The 18268-nt window shown below is 38.2% G+C and overlaps 3 protein-coding genes across 3 annotated transcripts in view; all 3 read right to left on the bottom strand.

Annotated features, from left to right (window-relative positions):
• LOC308092318 (troponin I, cardiac muscle-like) overlaps positions 1–18268 on the bottom strand; it is a gene marked incomplete at both ends in the record, with an annotated part of 23416 nt that continues 5148 nt past the window's right edge. The window contains 3 exons of the mRNA XM_080438168.1: positions 1–93; positions 393–566; positions 17220–17309. Of these exons, the coding sequence (XP_080294294.1) occupies positions 1–93; positions 393–566; positions 17220–17309 (357 nt within the window). The remainder of the gene's footprint in view (positions 94–392; positions 567–17219; positions 17310–18268) is intronic.
• Positions 5866–9937, bottom strand: LOC308091577 (troponin I, cardiac muscle-like; the record flags this gene model as incomplete). The annotated part of the gene is made up of 7 exons (XM_080437240.1): positions 5866–6821; positions 7664–7837; positions 8533–8622; positions 8704–8835; positions 9215–9268; positions 9799–9805; positions 9927–9937. 7 exons carry the CDS (start codon positions 9935–9937, stop codon positions 6732–6734), a joined length of 558 nt encoding a protein of 185 aa, XP_080293366.1. The 3' UTR covers positions 5866–6731.
• On the bottom strand, positions 15444–16679 carry LOC308091578 (troponin I, slow skeletal muscle-like; the record flags this gene model as incomplete). Its single annotated transcript, XM_080437241.1, has 3 exons — positions 15444–15527; positions 16415–16591; positions 16662–16679. 3 exons carry the CDS (start codon positions 16677–16679, stop codon positions 15444–15446), a joined length of 279 nt encoding a protein of 92 aa, XP_080293367.1.

The raw sequence follows: 18268 nt of genomic DNA on the forward strand, positions 1-18268 counted from the left end.
CTATTGTCCAGCACCACCATCAAACAGCTTCTTCCTGCCATCCATTCCTGACATGGCATCCACGTTTTTACGCCAGTCTGTCACCTCCTCTTTCTGTGTGTGTGTGGGTGGGGGGGGGGGGGGGAATCATAAATACATGAATACACAAACATAAGGACAGGTGTCTAGTTGTTCTGTATTAATTCACGAATATTTGAATATTAATGCCAGTCTACATATTACATTTTCATGTCAGAGTTGAATATTATTTTTTTTGTTATAATTAGAAAATGATTTTCAGTCACGCACATTCCTACGTCCTTAGTCCAATGTCATACTAACATATTTAAAAGTATGCTTGTCAACCTTGAAGTTAAATGTAAATCTAAGTTGTAGCGCAGAAGAACACTGACCTTCTCCTCTTCCTTCTTAACGGTCTTCAGGTTGGCTTTGAAGTCGACAGACTCTTTGACCTTGGCGCCCAGCAGAGCGCTCATCATGGCATCGGCAGAGACCCTCACCCTCTTCAGGTTTGGTCTCTTCATCTTGCCCTTCAGCTCAAAGATCTTCTGAGACAGCTCCACAATCTGCGCAGTAAAATCCTGAGTGTTCATTTTAGACCTAAGGCCGATTCTAAAAACGCCCTCTAAATCATCCAACTGAAGAACTTATGTTGCTATACAATATAGCAACATCTAAAATGACACAGATGCTGTCCCGGATTGAAGGGGTCAGCCACTTTAACCCTGGCGTCCCAATTGTTTTATAGGTGAAAATAAAAAATAAAACATTCGAATAATTTGGAACATTTCTTTGCAGATCTACAAGCTCACAAAGCATCAGATGGCGATCAGATATTTATAAAGATTTTTTGTGGTTAAGTGGTTGACTCAGAATTTTACAGTGTATTGCGCAAGCACAGAACAATCATAATATTTAGATATGAAAACATAGGAAATTATGTATAAATGACAACTATTATAATAAATCCACCTAAAATAAAAACAAACTGAACCAAAAGCCGTATGAACAGATAAAACGATTACTGTACCTCCTTATCGTTTTTGGACACTTTGAATTCGATGTCATAGCGTTCCTCATCAACAGCATCGGTTTTCTGTGCAAGCTCTTTGCAAATATTCTGTGGAGAGAGTTCTTGCATCAGAAGCAGCATTGCTGTGTAATCACAAAATACAGAAATTAAGCTCAATTTATACCTTGTTGTACAACCATTGTTGCTCACAGACAACTGTGGTCGTACAATAAATAGAATGAGGAAACATTTACTTTAGGCTTTGTGACATTGGTACAGAAATTATATATAGAAATTATTGCCAGCTTTCAGAATGTTCTAATACATGTTAACTGGGTTTTACATCCATTGCAACGGGACAGTGCAGGATAGGGACAAATCATTTATAAGAACAGATCTTAGGTTAGTGTTTAGCTTGGCAGTTAGCTTGATGATCTGTAGACAGAGCTCAGGAGGTAGAGCGTAGCGACTTGGAATCAGAAGGTGCCCGGTTCAATGTGTGTCAAGGTGTCCTTGAGCAAGACAATGAACCCAATGAGCAGGTTGTTCTCTTAACATCCGCCATCGGTGTGAAACTGTGTGAATGTATGGGTGAATGTACTACCCATAATGTAAAGAACTTTGGAGAAAGGTGCTATATAAAGCCTTAATTCATCCTTCCCTTGTGAAGGGGCCAAATCTGGTCTGCACGATGATTTGGGGAAAAAGTTAAGAATCAAGTAAAAAAAATTATTAAAAAACAAATTAAAATACAGGACCAGTCCATAAGAGACAGTGTGAGCGTGTGTGAACTGTTACCTGTAGGTCTTGCAGAAACAAACCAGGCAGTGTGAGTGTGAACTGTTACCTTCAGGCCTTGCAGAGACTGGCCAGACAGTGTGAGTGTGAACTGTTACCTTCAGGTCTTGCAGAGACTGGCCAGACAGTGTGAGTGTGAACTGTTACCTTCAGGTCTTGCAGAGACTGGTCAGCCAGTGAGTGTGAGTGTGAACTGTTACCTTCAGGTCTTGCAGAGACTGGCCAGACAGTGTGAATGTGAACTGTTACCTTCAGGCCTTGCAGAGACTGGTCAGACAGTGTGGGTGAGTAGGGTTGGGATCCTTTTGGATTAACGATTCCGGTTCCTTATCGATTCCCTCTTAATGGTCCGATTCATTAACGGTTACCTTTAACGATTCCTATAGGGTGTTCCAAATGGACCCATACAGGTCTGTACCTCTGACCCATAAGGGTCCATTTGGTTCCATTTGTACACTCAGAGTTATGGTGGGTCCTTGAAATTAAAAAAAGTTTGAGAACCACCGGTATTGTAATTATATAGCAGACATGAAGTCCACCTACCAGCAAGAGTGTGTGATAAACCGGTTCCGGAAACGGTTCCAAATGCGATTCTGGATCCTAAAGGTCATTACACATCGGCGATTATGCGAATATACGCAAAATTCGGGCTCTGTCCGAAAATTTAAAATGCGCTTTTTCGCTCCACGAAACTGATGTGGAAGCTTGCATTGACTTTATAAGGTTAAAAAGAAAACGTATTATTCGCATTAAAAAATCGCCCCCGGTGTGTAAGGACCTTTAATGTTGAATCCGGTTCCTCCGGTTCCGGATCCCAACCCTAAGTGTGAGTGTGTACTGTTACCTTCAGGTCTTGCAGAGGCAAACCAGTAGGGCTGTGAATCTTCTGCTATCTCACGTTTCGATTCCGATTCTTGGGGTCACGAATCGATTAAAAATCACATTTTCAAATCAAACGATTCTCGATTTGATTCCGATTCTTGGGGTCACGATTCGATTAAAAATTCATTCAAAACAATTTGCAAAAATCGATTCTCATTTGAAAATGATTCCCAATCAGTTTTATCTAAATTATTTTAATTCACAACAGTCATATTGTTTTCATCTGGACTTTAACAACCAAGTGTAGCCTAGTTATTTCCAACAGCTCAAACAAGATATTATGTAATACTAGAGAGGGTCGTGTAAAAATGATTGGCTTTGATGGAATCTTAGATTAGGTGTAGTTCTATTATAATTGCCTTGATGCAAGTAACATTAACGAGTGTCAACAAGCGTCAGCTGGACAGTGACACACACACCTCAGCTGTGCTGAACTGAATGTGACTGGAGCTAGTTAAAATTTTCCCCATGTCCTTGAATATGACTGAAGACATGATAATGTTTACTGTGATTATTATAAGCTTACATTTCAAAAAAACTCCTGTAACTTTTACCAGCAGCAAAAGAAATGGGGGAAATTGTTAATCGATTTTGAATCGTTTGTAATAAGAATCGCGATTCTTACATGAATCAATTTTTTCCAACACCCCTACAAACCAGGCAGTGTGAGCGTGTACTGTTACCTTCAGGCCTAGCAGAGACAGGCCAGATAGCGTGAGTGTGAGTGTGTACTGTTACCGTCAGGTCTTGCAGAGACATGCCAGACAGTGAGAGAGGTGGAACCCTCTCTGCTAGGACCCTCTTTCTCTCTGCTCTCTTCTCCTCCTTATCGGTCTCCAGCATGGCCATAGCCTTCTTTAGCAGTGTCATCTAGAACACCATTATGTGATTTATAATGACGGTTGTTTTTTGTATTATTATTATTGATTTCAAGGTAAACTTAAAAAGCTTCTGCAAATTCAAATCTGTGCAAAAATCATTTAATGCAAGCTTTTGGTCAGAGTGAGACCTTCAAGGCATGAACAGGTACAGGTAGGAAGGGAATGCTGCAGAATACAGGTAGAAATAGTAAGAGTATTGTTTACACAATGAAATCCGCAGTTTAACTTTAGGAGACTAGAAAATATGTCAATTTGGATCCATTTGTACTGTACACCCAGCGTTAAAAGTAACACATGCAATGTTTTGCTCAGTAATAAGTCCGTTTTAATAGTCAATCTAAAATGATCTTTTCCACACACACAGACACACACACACACACACACACACACACACACACACACACACACACACACACACACACACACACACACACACACACACACACAGACACACACACACACACACAGACACACACACACACACACACACAGACACACACACACACACACACACACACACACACACACACACACACACACACACACACACACACACACACACACACACACACACACACACACACACACACACACATACTGTACCTTTAAGTACAGTCTGCGAGATGCAGAGATTTTTGGCTTTGGTTTCTGAAAAAGAGGAATTTGAGACCATATCGCTGTCAAATGGCTACATTCAAATATAGAACAAAAAGAGTGTTCTTCAGGTCATGTTAATTATTTTAATATCAAATCATCTCCACAAATACTCCAGACTACAGAATGCAGCCACTATTCATAATTCATCATTATTAGATCCAGTAGGCCTGCAATAGAACTCATGATTTACTTTAAGACATTAGAGAAAATGTATTTATTCTGGATTTGACAGGGACATAAACTTACCCTAGTAAATGAACACGGCACCACAATTAGTCATAGAGAGAGAAGAATGCATTTTGTCATAAGTTACAGTTTAGGCATTTAGCAGATGCTCTTAACCAGAGTGACTTAAGTTGCAATAAATAATGAGATACTTACGATTCAGACATGGTTGCAGTTTGGTGTATCTTCTGTCAAATTTCAAAAGAAACATTTTTATTGTATTGAAAATATGACCTTGGATCTAGTTTGGATATAGCATGCAAACAGTCTTGGAAATGATGAAAAAAACGTGTTTGCTACTCATATTCTCACATCATATAAAGCCATAGAGGAGTCTTAAGGTCAAACTTAAGCTTGTAAAATGGTACAGCTAAGACAAAGCTACTATTTCCTTGACTAGTAATAAAGTTCCCACAACAGTGTGGATAAAATTAATATTTTGCATCTGGTCATAATTATACAGTGTGGCCCATTAATATGTTTTTCTGTAGTATGTGGTTTCACAATGACCGGCATTTGTGCTTAACCCCTATGCCAGACCGTTACATTTATAACAATGTTGGAACGACATCCAATGAACATACCATCCAGCTGATTTCTATAAAGATAGTTTTCAAAGCATCTAATCTAATACACAATTTATGCCCCATTTTATTTAACTTTGGCTTGGAATTCTGTACAGTACAAAGCAACCAGCTGCTGTCAGCAGTACAAGCACTCCTCCCCAATCCCATTTGAAGAGCTTCTTTCCAAAATCCAATATATGTGTGTTTGATGCCCAGTCTTGAAAAAAATGTTGTTTACATGAAAGTAAAGCACATTACGGGCTATTTAAAAAGTTATAAGTCAGCAGCATGAAACCTTTGCTTGCTCAAAGTTTTGTTTTAAGATTAAACGGATCTTTGAGGGCTTTTCTTTTTTTCAGTATTGCAAGAAGATTCATTTAAGAATTTTGGAATGAAACCCTTCTGTTTGCTTTCTTAATGCTCTGAATATTTGCCAAGAAACAACTTACCTTATAGCAGGTGAAAAATTGCTACTTGCTGTGTTTGTGACACAAGAAGGACAGAAAGAGGGTAGATATATAGAATCTGGTGCTCATTGTGAGTGGCTCACTAAAATAGATCCTCTGCCCTTGCGTTTCTTTTTCTGCTTTGCTCACATCCCAACGTCTGACAGAAATGTCACACCTCATACTTCAGACATTTAGTCTGACTGTCCACCTGTGAAGGAGTCTTAAAGTCTGTCTACAGCAAAGCAGAGAAAATGTTTGCTAGTGATGTACTGCATATCAATTTCATTTGTATGTGTGACATTGAACCAAAAACATTCGGGACACCAGATTTGCTTAATTTTATTTAAGATATCACAAAAGAAGTTGGCAATGTGCCAATGTTGTGCATTTTATGAACTGCTTAAGAATCTTATACAGGCCTATTGCAGCTTCAACAAACATACCAATATATTTCTCTCTGTAATGTTTTGCTCACTAAACAGCTTGTCTGACAAATGACTTGAGACAGTGTCACATTGTTTTCTTACTGGTGATGGGTTTAAACTGGTTGCACACTACCAGTATGCTGTTCCAGTTTAAAGTTGCCTTTGTGGTCAGTTTGGAAGCTACTGCTGCCATCACATGGCCAGTAAAGAGAACTGTTCCTGAGAGGTTATGCTGGAAATACTTCTACAACTTGTGTTTAAGGGCAATCAAGGGTATGGCACCCCCTTCCCTTACTGCTAGTTGGTCACTTATATATGTTATATTTGTTATTTATATAGGCATATTGTTTGCATGACCATTTACTCTGTCGTTTGTTGACTAGGGTTCATGCCATTTACTCTGATCTTGCACTTTGTAAGTCTCTCTCGATAAGAGTATCTGCTAAATGCCTAAACTGTAAATTGTTAACTATGTAATCATTGGTCTGACAATCCTGACATCACTTTAGTAATAAATATTAGCATTGCAGAAATAAAGTACAATTTCTCAAAAAAAAGAAGGAACAAAAAAGAATATCCAAATTAGGGTTTATTCTAATCTATATGTAAAGTTATCAAAAATGTGAACCGAGTATATCAAAAATACAAATCACTTTAGTGCTTGTCCACATAATTGACTTCTGGTTAACTTCTTTTACCTTTACAAATCAGCGAACATGAAAGATAGTTTGAAAGATTTTTCATCCAAAATATTGTTACTTCAATGTAATTACAATTTTTGACAATATTATGGCTTCACACACTCAATTGCAGGTACTTTTTTTCTAGTTTTGTTTTTAGTTTCCATCACCAGCAAACAGCTTCTTCCTGCCCTCCATACCAGACATGGCCTCCACGTTCTTACGCCAGTCAGTCACCTCCTCTTTCTGGTGGGGAACAGAACGTCATGTATCAGTAAAAATTTGTCAAAACAAAAGATACTGAAAAGACAAAAGATACTGAAAAGTCATTATAGGCAAACATTTTCAACAATTGTCCACAATTTTGACCGATAAAAAAATGAAATCAAATATATAATATATATTAGCAAAAATAGTGATACACAAGGTCACAACACATCGCATCACGATGCGAGATTGTAGATCTACTATTTTCACCACAAAACACCATCGTACAACGTAGTATAAAATAGGGCTTAAAGGGATAGTTCACCCAAAAATGAACTTTTTTTCTATCGATTAGTCACCTCATGGAGACTTGAATTCATGGATATTAAGCCTATAATTTGATGATCAGCGGACCGGTAGGCAGCGGTTCCGGTAGGAGACACAAATGAGACTCTTTGTGTCTCCTACCGGAACCGCTGTCGGTCTTCAAGTTATTGGCTTAGGAATGCGACAAAACAAAAAAAATATCCATGAATTCAAGTCTCCATGGGGTGACTAATCGATAGGAAAAAAGTCATTTTGGGGGTGAACTATCGCTTGAAGTGGTTGATTAGATAGGAGACACTCTCCTCTCCTCACATAGAGAGTGAAAACCGAGAGCTAAGACGTGCAAAACACAATGGGAGTCGGATTCGAACTCGAGTCCTCACAACTCACAAGGAGCATTACGTTCAGTGCACCAACTGGCTGAGCCACCAGGCAACACCAGGAATTCATAATTTGACCACAAATTAGACACAGAGGTTCTTTTTTTTTGTTTGTCTCAAGAGTTTCCTCTTTGCCAAGCAGAGCATACAGCATGTACAGTGTTTGTACAGTACCTTCTCCTCCTCTTTCTTCACTGTCTTGAGGCTGGCCTTGAAGTCGTGGGTTGTAGAGCCCTTGGAGCCCAACAGAACAGCCAGCATGGCTTCTGCAGAGATCTTCACTCTCCTCAGAGTTGGCTTCTTGAACTTACTCTGAAGCTCTATGATCTTCAGCTTCTGATCACCGATCTGGCCAAGCGATATAGAAATGATTAATGACTATATGACATTAACCCCATATGGGTTACAAAATCGTGGGATAAAAATTTTAGAAAAAAAAGAAAATATAATTGCACAGCATCCCTGTGCTCTATTTTGTGCTCACCTATTCCCACTGCAGCCACAAGGAGGCAGTGTTTGGTAATTGTTAGCACTAGAAGAGTTAAAAATGTGAGCCTGACTTGGTTGTATTATTAGTTGAGTGTGTAGAATAATATGTCCCTCTCACCATAATGGCATAACACGCAGTATCATCGTCAAATCACCACACAAGACTATGACGCTTCATATATTAGATAGATCTCTAACTCAGTATTTGATATTGGTGCAATTTGGTGGTCAAAGTTCAAGGACACTGAGGTCATCTGTTAATGAATCATGCTGCTCAACTATGCACACCTCTAGGTTGTCTTTGCTGTTAACCAAATAAGCCATATTTACATAATTGACCTTCATTTTCCCTCTACACCAAATCTCTTCACCGGAAATAGCCAGTCTACAAGCTCACAACATATTTCGTGTTGTGAGCTTGTAGATCAGCTGTTTTCACAGAATGTTTGGCCCCAGAATAGGGATGCTAGTGTTCATGTGGTTGATGGATTCATCGTATTGTAGACTTCTCTATTTCTTTATCATTTGCATCCCATTATTGTCTACTATCTCACCTCCTTGTCATTTTTGGTGACCTTGGATTCAACGTCATATCGCTCCTCATCTACAACATCAGTCTTGTGATACAGATCTTTGCATAAATCCTGTGAAGAGAGTAGAGGACACAGTCTCTTGATAACAGAAACCCACATGATGGTGTCATCTGAGTATGAGAAGATGCTCACCTGTAGCTCCTGCACTGACAGACCAGACAGTTTGAGAGGAGGAAGTCTCTCTGCCAGAGTGTCATCTCTATATTTCACCTCTGCGTCCTTCTCCTCTTGCAGCATTTGAACAGCTACCGTCAGCAGCCTGATCTGGGCAAAGTGTCAAATGAAGGTGAAACTAGAAAGACTTTCTTTCTCAGTTCCCAGATCTAATGAAGATAATTTTATATAAAAACAACTGATTAACTTCCTGTCATAATATCAAAATGCGCACTGAACCAAACTGTGGCAATTTGATGTATCCTTAGACATGCACGCACACGCCACGCACACACACATATATATTTTCACTTACGTGTAGTCGCGTACCATTAAATAACCGTAATATTGAGAAGATAGCAGTTCATCTTTTATATTGGCTAATGCTCTTTGTTAGCTAATGTTGCCAGTCTGTAATGGCGAAGGTTTTAAAGTATCGTTGTAGTATTGTACAGAAAGATGGCTGACAACGTTACACTGTTATACCTACCTTCAACCCCAACTTCCGAGCAGAGGAGATCTTTTTCTCTTCTTTCTTTTTTGGCTGGAATTATCACACAAGGAAATTGAAAACCATGATGTTATGTGTAGAGTAAGGCTTAATTTATGACGCGTTGTGAGCTTGTAGCTTGTGAGCTATTTTAGGCTCACAACGCCCATTGTATGATTAAGCATAAATTAGGCTTTACACTAAAAGATGGTTTGTCAGACTTTAATGTTGACGGGGCACCACATATTAATGAACAATACAATCAATGTAATGTAAATACACCGGATTTAGCAAAGATGCTGATTTACATCCGCAGTCCCCACATAAAAAACATAAAAACAAGCAGACAATAGAGTACATTACATTACATTACACAGGGAAAATAAAGCATAAATACAAAAACAGAGGTACAAAACAGGTACAAAAGGTGCAAAGTATATCTATTTAAGGCTAAGACTAAAACACATTTTTACTTGGCTCATATGTTATTGCACTAAGAAAATAGCTTTCAAGTAGTAGACAAATCATAAGGTAACTTTGCTGGTCTAGAACGTAAATACGTTATAGTAGATGTAGATACTTACATGTGGTCTGTTGGAGCATGAACCACAGGGAAAAATGTAATACAATGTGTTACTGTATTTTATTGAATTATGTTTATTTTCCAGTGAATATACTGTATGAGGACAAACTTAGATGTGACTATACTTACGCATCTGCCATGATTGCTGTGATAATTCACCAACTGAAAATGGAAAATAAAAATAAATTAAAGTGTTTGCTACTTTTCAGGCAAAACACAAAAGCTCTGTGAGCGGCGCTATAATCATTGTTATGCATGTCAGTGGAAATAGAGCATTACTTCCTTTATACCTATCACCTGTTCACCATATAGCATACAGAGACTGAGGACCATTTCAGCATTGTGGTCCCTGACCTAGTTACTGTAGAGCATACTGTTACATTAAAGCGTGCCACACCAGTTGATTGATAGTACACTTCTGTTGTATCACGTGTGTAGTAGGAAAGGTTCAACCAAGGCCTCTGCTGCTGCATGAATAGGAACACTATTTCTTTTGTGTCCCTTCTCAAAACTCTAAATGAAAATACGGTTATTTGTTTTGCTATTTTACATGAATTAAATACATTTAACATTTACTCAGGAAATGGCATCTTTCATCTTTCTTTCGAATTGTATTTGAATTCAGCTTACTGAAATAACGTCTAATGTCGCAGTGCTGAGTCAATGAATTTCTCAACATAACCAACAAGAGTCTCTGCATAGGTGACAAAAAAGGTGAATGACCAACGAATTAACAGGCAAGTCAGGCAACTATTGATTCATGCTGCTTCAAAACTTCAGCAGAAAAGCTAAAAAAGCACAGTCATTACAGGGCTCTTTTATATTGCAGTAATTTTTTTTTTTACAGAAAATTAATTGTTTTGAATTAAATTACCAACCCATAGATAAGTTACACAATACTGCTTGTTTGCAGAACCCATCAAACCAAACATATCCTATATCCCACAATTGCATCAAAAATATTAGCAACTCTGTTAATGAAGCCGAAATGCTCATCAACACGTACCTTAGCAGTGAGGAAAAGCGTGTGAGTGAGCGTCAACTAGCTGAGACAGCTTAGAGAATAATCAATCAGATTTATAGTGTCTGTGTCTCATGTGAATGGTTCACTTAAATAGAACCCCCCCCCCCACCACCACCACCACCACCCCCCATACCCACGTCTGTGCCACTGCCCATCCCCCTCCCCTCAATATTAAAACAGGAATGGTATAATAAAAGCCTTTAGATAGATAGATGTTTGTGCAGCAGGCTGTAGAACACACACTCTTATGTGTTTTGATGACACCTGTTAGGAGGAGTCATTGTCAAACATTCAACATTGACCTACACTTGCAGTCAAAACAAGTCTAAACTGGAACTTTAAAGCAGGGTTGTCTTTGTGTGGAGTCAGCCAAAACATATGAAATCTAAACATGTTAAATAAAGCAATAACTCAATGGGTGTGTCTACATAGCTACAGTATGTATTCATGTAAGATTATTGACATTTATAAAAAATAATACAATAAAAAATAAAGACACTATTAAGTATTAAAAAAATCAAATGAAATAAAACAATAGCATGAAGTTGGTCCAACTTGAGACAACACTTGACTGGAACAATCTAAGGGCATCTAATAATAGAGTGCAACCTATGAAACTATCTGGAGAGGGAACCAGAGTACAATGGCCGTCTAGGATTTAATTCACTACATTAGCTTTCATTACAACTATTGAAGCATGGGAAAATTGTAACTTTGCAACTTTCAAATTACCTGAAAGTTGAAAGGGCATTTTTAACTGCACCACTAAAAAGGAGTGCAAATTTAACAGGCCGCATGCCGTGTCCATTTCCCAAATAAATCTATTTTGATACCTTTATTGCCAGGTCAACACAGTTGAAAGGAATTTGATAGAAATAGATAGATAGATAGATAGATAGATAGATAGATAGATAGATAGATAGATAGATAGATAGATAGATAGATAGATAGATAGCACCACTGCAGTAGGCATGAAAAAACTAAACAAAAAAACAGGAGAGTACGGAGATTACAATACAAATGTATTAAAGGTTAAAAAAAAAAAAAAAAAGTAGACTTAAAGTCTGATCCAACCATTTGGACTGACTGAATAATGAATAAATGATTAATACATATAAATATATTATAGGCATAAGTATAGTGTACAATGAATTAAAACATGAAGTAATTAAACTTAATATAAGAGCATTCATACATCAAATAAATGCTAAAGTGCTTTGTGCCACAACAGTATATTCATTTTAAAATGCTTGTTTGCCTCAGATGTGTGCTGTTCCTGAGGCTAGATGTCCTCCACCTAACAGTAAAGCTGTGGAATCTTCTCCTAGAGAGGAGGGGTTTGAATAAGGAGCAAGCCAGGTGAGAGGAGTGAATTTATTTGAGATTTAAACATTATGTATACTACCCGCAGAAATAAAGAATGCAAATTTAGTAGAATATTGACACTACATTTAGTCCCATGTGGTATTCAAGATTGGGATTATACTATCATATGATGCCTTCTGGAGATCCATTACATGCATATAAATTGTTGTGAAGTTTGCCCATTCCCTTTAAGAATGATGTAAAACAATGTTAATTGAATAATACTTCAACCGCCGTCTGAAGATAAGAAAAAAGCGTTACCATTTCTTATCAGGTTGTAAATAAGGCTAACAATGTGACAATTGGTATTGCATTGTTAGCCAGGTGCAGGTCAGTCTGCGTGCTTTGTAAACTGAGAAAGACAGAGTTCATTTTGTGTCACAGGTGGAAGAGGAAGTCAGAGGGACAATCACACTATAATGACTGATCCAGCCACATAAATGTACAGATTACAAAATATCCAATGTATTTCTATGCAGATTTCTCTATAGTTCTGAGAGGATAACTCTATAATAAAGTCTGGTTATGTAAAGGTTGTCATCGTCATATCACAGTCGAAGATCTGCTATAGTAAACTTTGAAATACTTCTCAACCACCACAATACATACTGTACTAGTATGTCATTTTACGCAACAGAGGCTTGGCGTGAGTCCACTCACTAACGTCAATGATGGAATGGCAGAGCCTTACTTGGTGATCTGACTCCAAGCTGCTTTGGGATTCAGAACACATCAGCCTTGACCCCATGGCATCTGTTATTTGTGGAAAGTTCACTGGGCTTAATTTAAGTTTTATGTGTTCCTTGATTTACAAACTTTGTTTATGATGATGTTCTTTGCGGTTGTGCACAAGGCACTGAAGCATGCTGTCAAGTCAAGGAATGATCGTGATCACTTGCTTGCGGTGGTGGACAAAGTACACAACCCCATTACGTGGGTCAAAGTATAGATACTCCTGGTCAAATGTTACTCTGCAGTTACACTGCTGTATTGTTTTCACAAGGCTTTTCTAGAACCTTGTACTGTAACTCTGAAACGACCTAATGACTGCCTTGCTTATAGAACAAATCCCTTCGCTACACAAAGCCTAGAAACACCTACTGTGTTAAAACGTCAGCATAAAAATGCAATTGAATCAAGACACACACACACACACACACACACACACACACACACACACACACACACACACACACACACACACACACACACACACACACACACACACACACACACGGGGGGGGGGGGGCATTAGTCAGACTGTGAAATAGCTGTAGATGCTGTGGAATAGCTGTAGATGCTGATTCCTTCCTTTTAAAACAAGAAGTAAATCGACCTACTGCACAAATCCCAGTTCCACTTATAGCTTAACTGACCCAACAACACTGCTTTCAGGAAGACAAGCATTATAAAGAATAATAAATAATAGTATTGATTCACAACCAAGCAAAGACTTCGAACCTGATAATACAGTGTTTTATTTTTTTATAATTTCAGGTACAGTACACACTCAGTTCTTAAAGGCAAAAAGAAGTGCACTTCTGCAGTGAATGTAAACAATTTGTCGGGAATGACTTCTACTGTAGCCTACTGTTCCTCACAAATGAAGAAAAACAGGTCTCTAGGGCTAATCATATTTTAGAAAGGAAACGTTTATTGAACAGCTGACTTCAAAGCTATGCTTAAGATTAATGAGTAACAACAACCTTCATTGAAATGTAGTGGAGTAAAAAGTACAGTATCTTAAAGACTTGCCTGGTTAAATCAAAAGTTAAATCAAAAGTTAAATCAAAAGTTAAATCAAAAGTTAGATCAAAAGTTAAATCAAAAGTTAAATCAAAAGTTAGATCAAAAGTTAAATCAAAAGTTAAATCAAAAGTTAAATCAAATACTTGAAAAATTGAATTTGTTACTGCCCACCACTGGTAGCTGGATGAGATGGAATCAATGCACTAGTCTAATTGAAAACACACAGCAAATATTTTGTGTTTAAATCAGTGGGATTTATTTTAATGCCTTTCTTTTCCAAACATTTTAAGTACACGCAACAAAGAAAATAACAATCAGCCTCCAAGGATATGATGCTAACATTTTCTGCAGTACAAATCTAGATCAGAGTACCTAACTATACACAGTACTGCTCCAATAACAAGATGACAGCAAAGCAGTGTCACACGACATGCTCATTCAAGCCTTCTTTCCCTGTGAGTTACGTAGAAAAAACTTCCCGGGACTATTTAACTCTACGGGCAGCCATGTGCATGAGATGAGCACGGCTGCATCCCACCCGTGATATTGTTTTCCTGCACGACAATACAAGAATGCAGCCAGCAGCTTATAAAGCCTTCTGTATGAAAAGCATTACTGTCTACATTTGTTCCTTATGTCAGATTCAAAACAGCAGTGCGTGGTAAGAAAAAGCACAGACATCTGACCTAAAATATGCTGTTTTTGAAGTCTTCACTGTTGCTACACTTAAGAATATAAAATAACGTGTGAACCCATAGTCATATTGTATAGCTATTGAAATATTTGATTGAGATATTTTTGGCATAAATATTGAGGTATGAAATTTTGTCCATATCATGCAGCCCCAGAATTCGCAAGTAGAAAGTAAAAAATAAGTGGTAAAATAAACGGTAATTCCTTACCTATCATTTTATAATGGCGATTTTTTTTTCGGGCAAGTGGGCATGACCTTTGGGCAAGTAGAACGTGACCTGTACTTTAGTACACCTTAGTGTCAACACCTGATTTGCTATATAAATTATGTATGTATGTATACATGTATGTGTATGTATGTATAGTCACATTACCGTTTACCATTACATTACAAAGAAGCAGACAAGACAGGATATGAATAGGAACAAGAAAACAAGATAATAAGCATATCCAAGGCTCAAGGTGGTCGTGATGACAGTTGTACTTCAACAGTGACATTCCTTGGATCTGTAGCGTCTTGATAAAGGAGAGCGTATGATATAGACACTGTATAGATATAAAGCACTCCAAATCAACAACTCAACTAACTCAACTTTTCTACATGCAAAATACATGCTAAACTGTAAATATGAGGTATGGTGTTCAATAAAACCTTACACTAATACACTACCTCCAGCAGGTTTGCTACCTGTGTGCGATGTCTGATGACCTTTTGTCCATTGAAATTGTTTAGGCTCTGTTCATTGAGAAACTGTCCATAAGGAAAATACTGTATGTTTGTGTCCGTATTGGGGTTGTTGTCCGTGAACATGCATCTATTGTCCAGCATTAAACATCTTCTTCCTGCCATCCATCCCAGACATGGCCTCCACATTCTTACGCCAGTCCCCAGTCTCTTTCTGTTAATGGGAAGGAAATAAAACATGTTAATATTTTCATAGCCCATGTGGACTACATTCTATACAGTACCATAACCACAACTCTACATACTTCATTGACCGGGGTCCCCCAGGGGTCGATAATTGGTCCCCTACTTTTTTCCCCCTCAACACCAAATCTCTTCTTGTTGAATGTGTGCCTATATTCACATAATGTTTGCCTATTATGAGTTATGACATGCTCTGAATAGGAATGCTAGGGGTTGGCCGTAGCTTAGTGCAATGGTTCTCCCAGGGGGTCCCCAAATGATTTTGGAGGGGTCCCCAGATGACAGTGAAGTGACAATTTAAGGACTTTTAGATACCTTTTTAATAGAAAAGAATGCATCAAAAGTAACCAACAAATAATACTATAAAAACTCGTCAAACATTGGCCAATTGTCAAATAAATATAAGAAAGAGGCAAAAAAAAATGAAAATAGCCGATCTACAAATTCACAACGCCTCGCATTGCGAGGCGTCGTGTGCTTGCAGATCTGCTATTTTCACAATATTTATCTGTGGAACCTGAGTCAAACTAAATATAATCCCTCAACTCCTACATTCCAAGTGCTTGTTAGGGTGGGGGGTTCCCCAGTTCAAATATGATTATTTTGGGGGGTCGCGGCCTGAAAAGGTTGAGAACCACTGGCTTAGAGGGTAGAGAGGCTGCCTGGTAATCATGAGATCACCGGTTCGCCTCCCGGCCCGCCGAGCATGTGCTGACGTGTCCCTGAGCAAGACACTTAACCCCTAACAGCGCATCTGATCAGCTGGGTGAAGCTGAAACTTTGAATTTCCCACAAGGATTAATAATAAAGGTCTACCTTCTAGGGTTCATGTGGTTTAATACTGTAATACAGCCTCACCTTCTCCTCCTCCTTCTTCTTCGCAGTCTTGAGGTTGGCCTTGAAGTCTACAGATTCTTTGACCTTGGTTGTCAACAGAGCTCCCAGCAGGCCATCGGCTGACATCTTCACTCTCTTCAGAGCAGGTCGATTCATCGAGCCCTTTAGCTCATTGATCTTCTTAATCAAATCCTCGATCTTTGCGAAATAGAATAATTAGCATAACATAATACAAATATATAATAATTGGGATTTTCCTTGAATTTACAACATGCACACGATACATTAATCCATTCATCCAAGACTGGGAAAGCATCTGTGTCATTTTAGATTTCTTTGGCTATTTAAAAATAGCAGATATACAAGCTCATGAGATTGTATGTATATCTGCAACAATTTTTTTTTTATCGTGAATATTTGTGCAAATATTTGAATATATATATTTTTAAAGCGAACATTTTTAACTCCAATATTTGCTTCTGGGGGAGTCCCTGGAACAAAATATTTTGAGATGGGGGTCCGTGGCCAAATACATATAATTTTGGTGGTCATTTTGGTCATATCTAAAACATTTTTAGATATGTATTTGGCCGCGGACCCCCATCTCAAAATATTTTGTGGGGGACCCCCACCCCAGAAGCAATTTCTTTTAAAAAAATAGCAGATATACAAGCTCATAGCACGGCACTCGGTGCCGCGCTATGAGCTTGTAGATCTGCTATTTTGACACAGATGCTTTCCCTATTAGTGCCAAGGTCAAAGAAAAGGTCACAGATGCTTTCCCGGTCTTAAAGGGTTAATAACAAACCAAGTAAATATAACTTACTGCAACGTCATTCTTGGTCACCTTGAGGTCAGTGTCATAGCGGTCTTCGTCTACCGCGTCGATCTTTTGGTGCATTTCCTTACACAGAGCCTGGGATTAGAGGAGATCGGAGGACAAGTAAAGCTGTGCTTGATATTTACTGTACAATGTTAGATTGCAGTGGAGGCCAAGGCCTTTTTGCTGACGGAGCTGCTTTAGTTCAAAGATGTTCTGGATGTTCTAACAACAAACGTTTTTCCATGCTCAACATTTCTCACTTAACGCATCTGTGTCATTTTAGATTTGAGCTATAACCAGTATTGTTATACTTTGGCTATTCAGAAATAGCAGATCTACAAGCTCATAGATCTACGAGCTTGCAGATCTGCTATTTTTGAAAAATCTTGAACATTTGTGCAAATCTTTGAATACGTATCTTTTTTTTAAACTATATTTTTAACTCAAATCTTTGCTTCTGGGGGTCCATGGAACACCATATTTTGATGGGGGTCCGCGGCCAAAAACATATAATTTTGGGGGTCCTTGACAAGAAAAAGTTTGAGCACCACTGATATAGGAACAATAGTTTTTCAGAAAAATTAAGACATTTGTTGAGACATTTGACAGTTACAAATGTTCGCTTTAAAACATATATATTCAAAGATGTGCAGAAAATGTTCACGATTTTTCAAAAGTAGCAGCTTGTATATCTGCTATTTTTGAATTGCCAGAGAAATCTAAAATGACAGAGATGCGTTCCCGGATTGAATGGGTTAACAAATACTGTATACCCATGGTTTCTAGGGATATACATGATACTGTAGCTGCTTATAAACAAGGTAATATGTAAAGAGTAAGCTTCTGATGTCTTGTAGATTGCTATGGATAAGAGTGTCAGCTAAACATATGAAATGTAGACGATCATAAATACTAGCTCTTGTGCTTTCGATACCTTTTTAAAGGTAAGTGATGTATGTACCACTGCAATAAAGTACATACCTGTACATTGTACAGGTATGTACTTTATTGCAGTGGTTCTCAACCTTTTCAGGCCGCGACCCCCCAAAATA

Source organism: Gymnoscopelus braueri (genome assembly GCF_963280865.1).
Source record: "Gymnoscopelus braueri genome assembly, chromosome: 9".
Lineage (NCBI taxonomy): Eukaryota > Metazoa > Chordata > Actinopteri > Myctophiformes > Myctophidae > Gymnoscopelus > Gymnoscopelus braueri.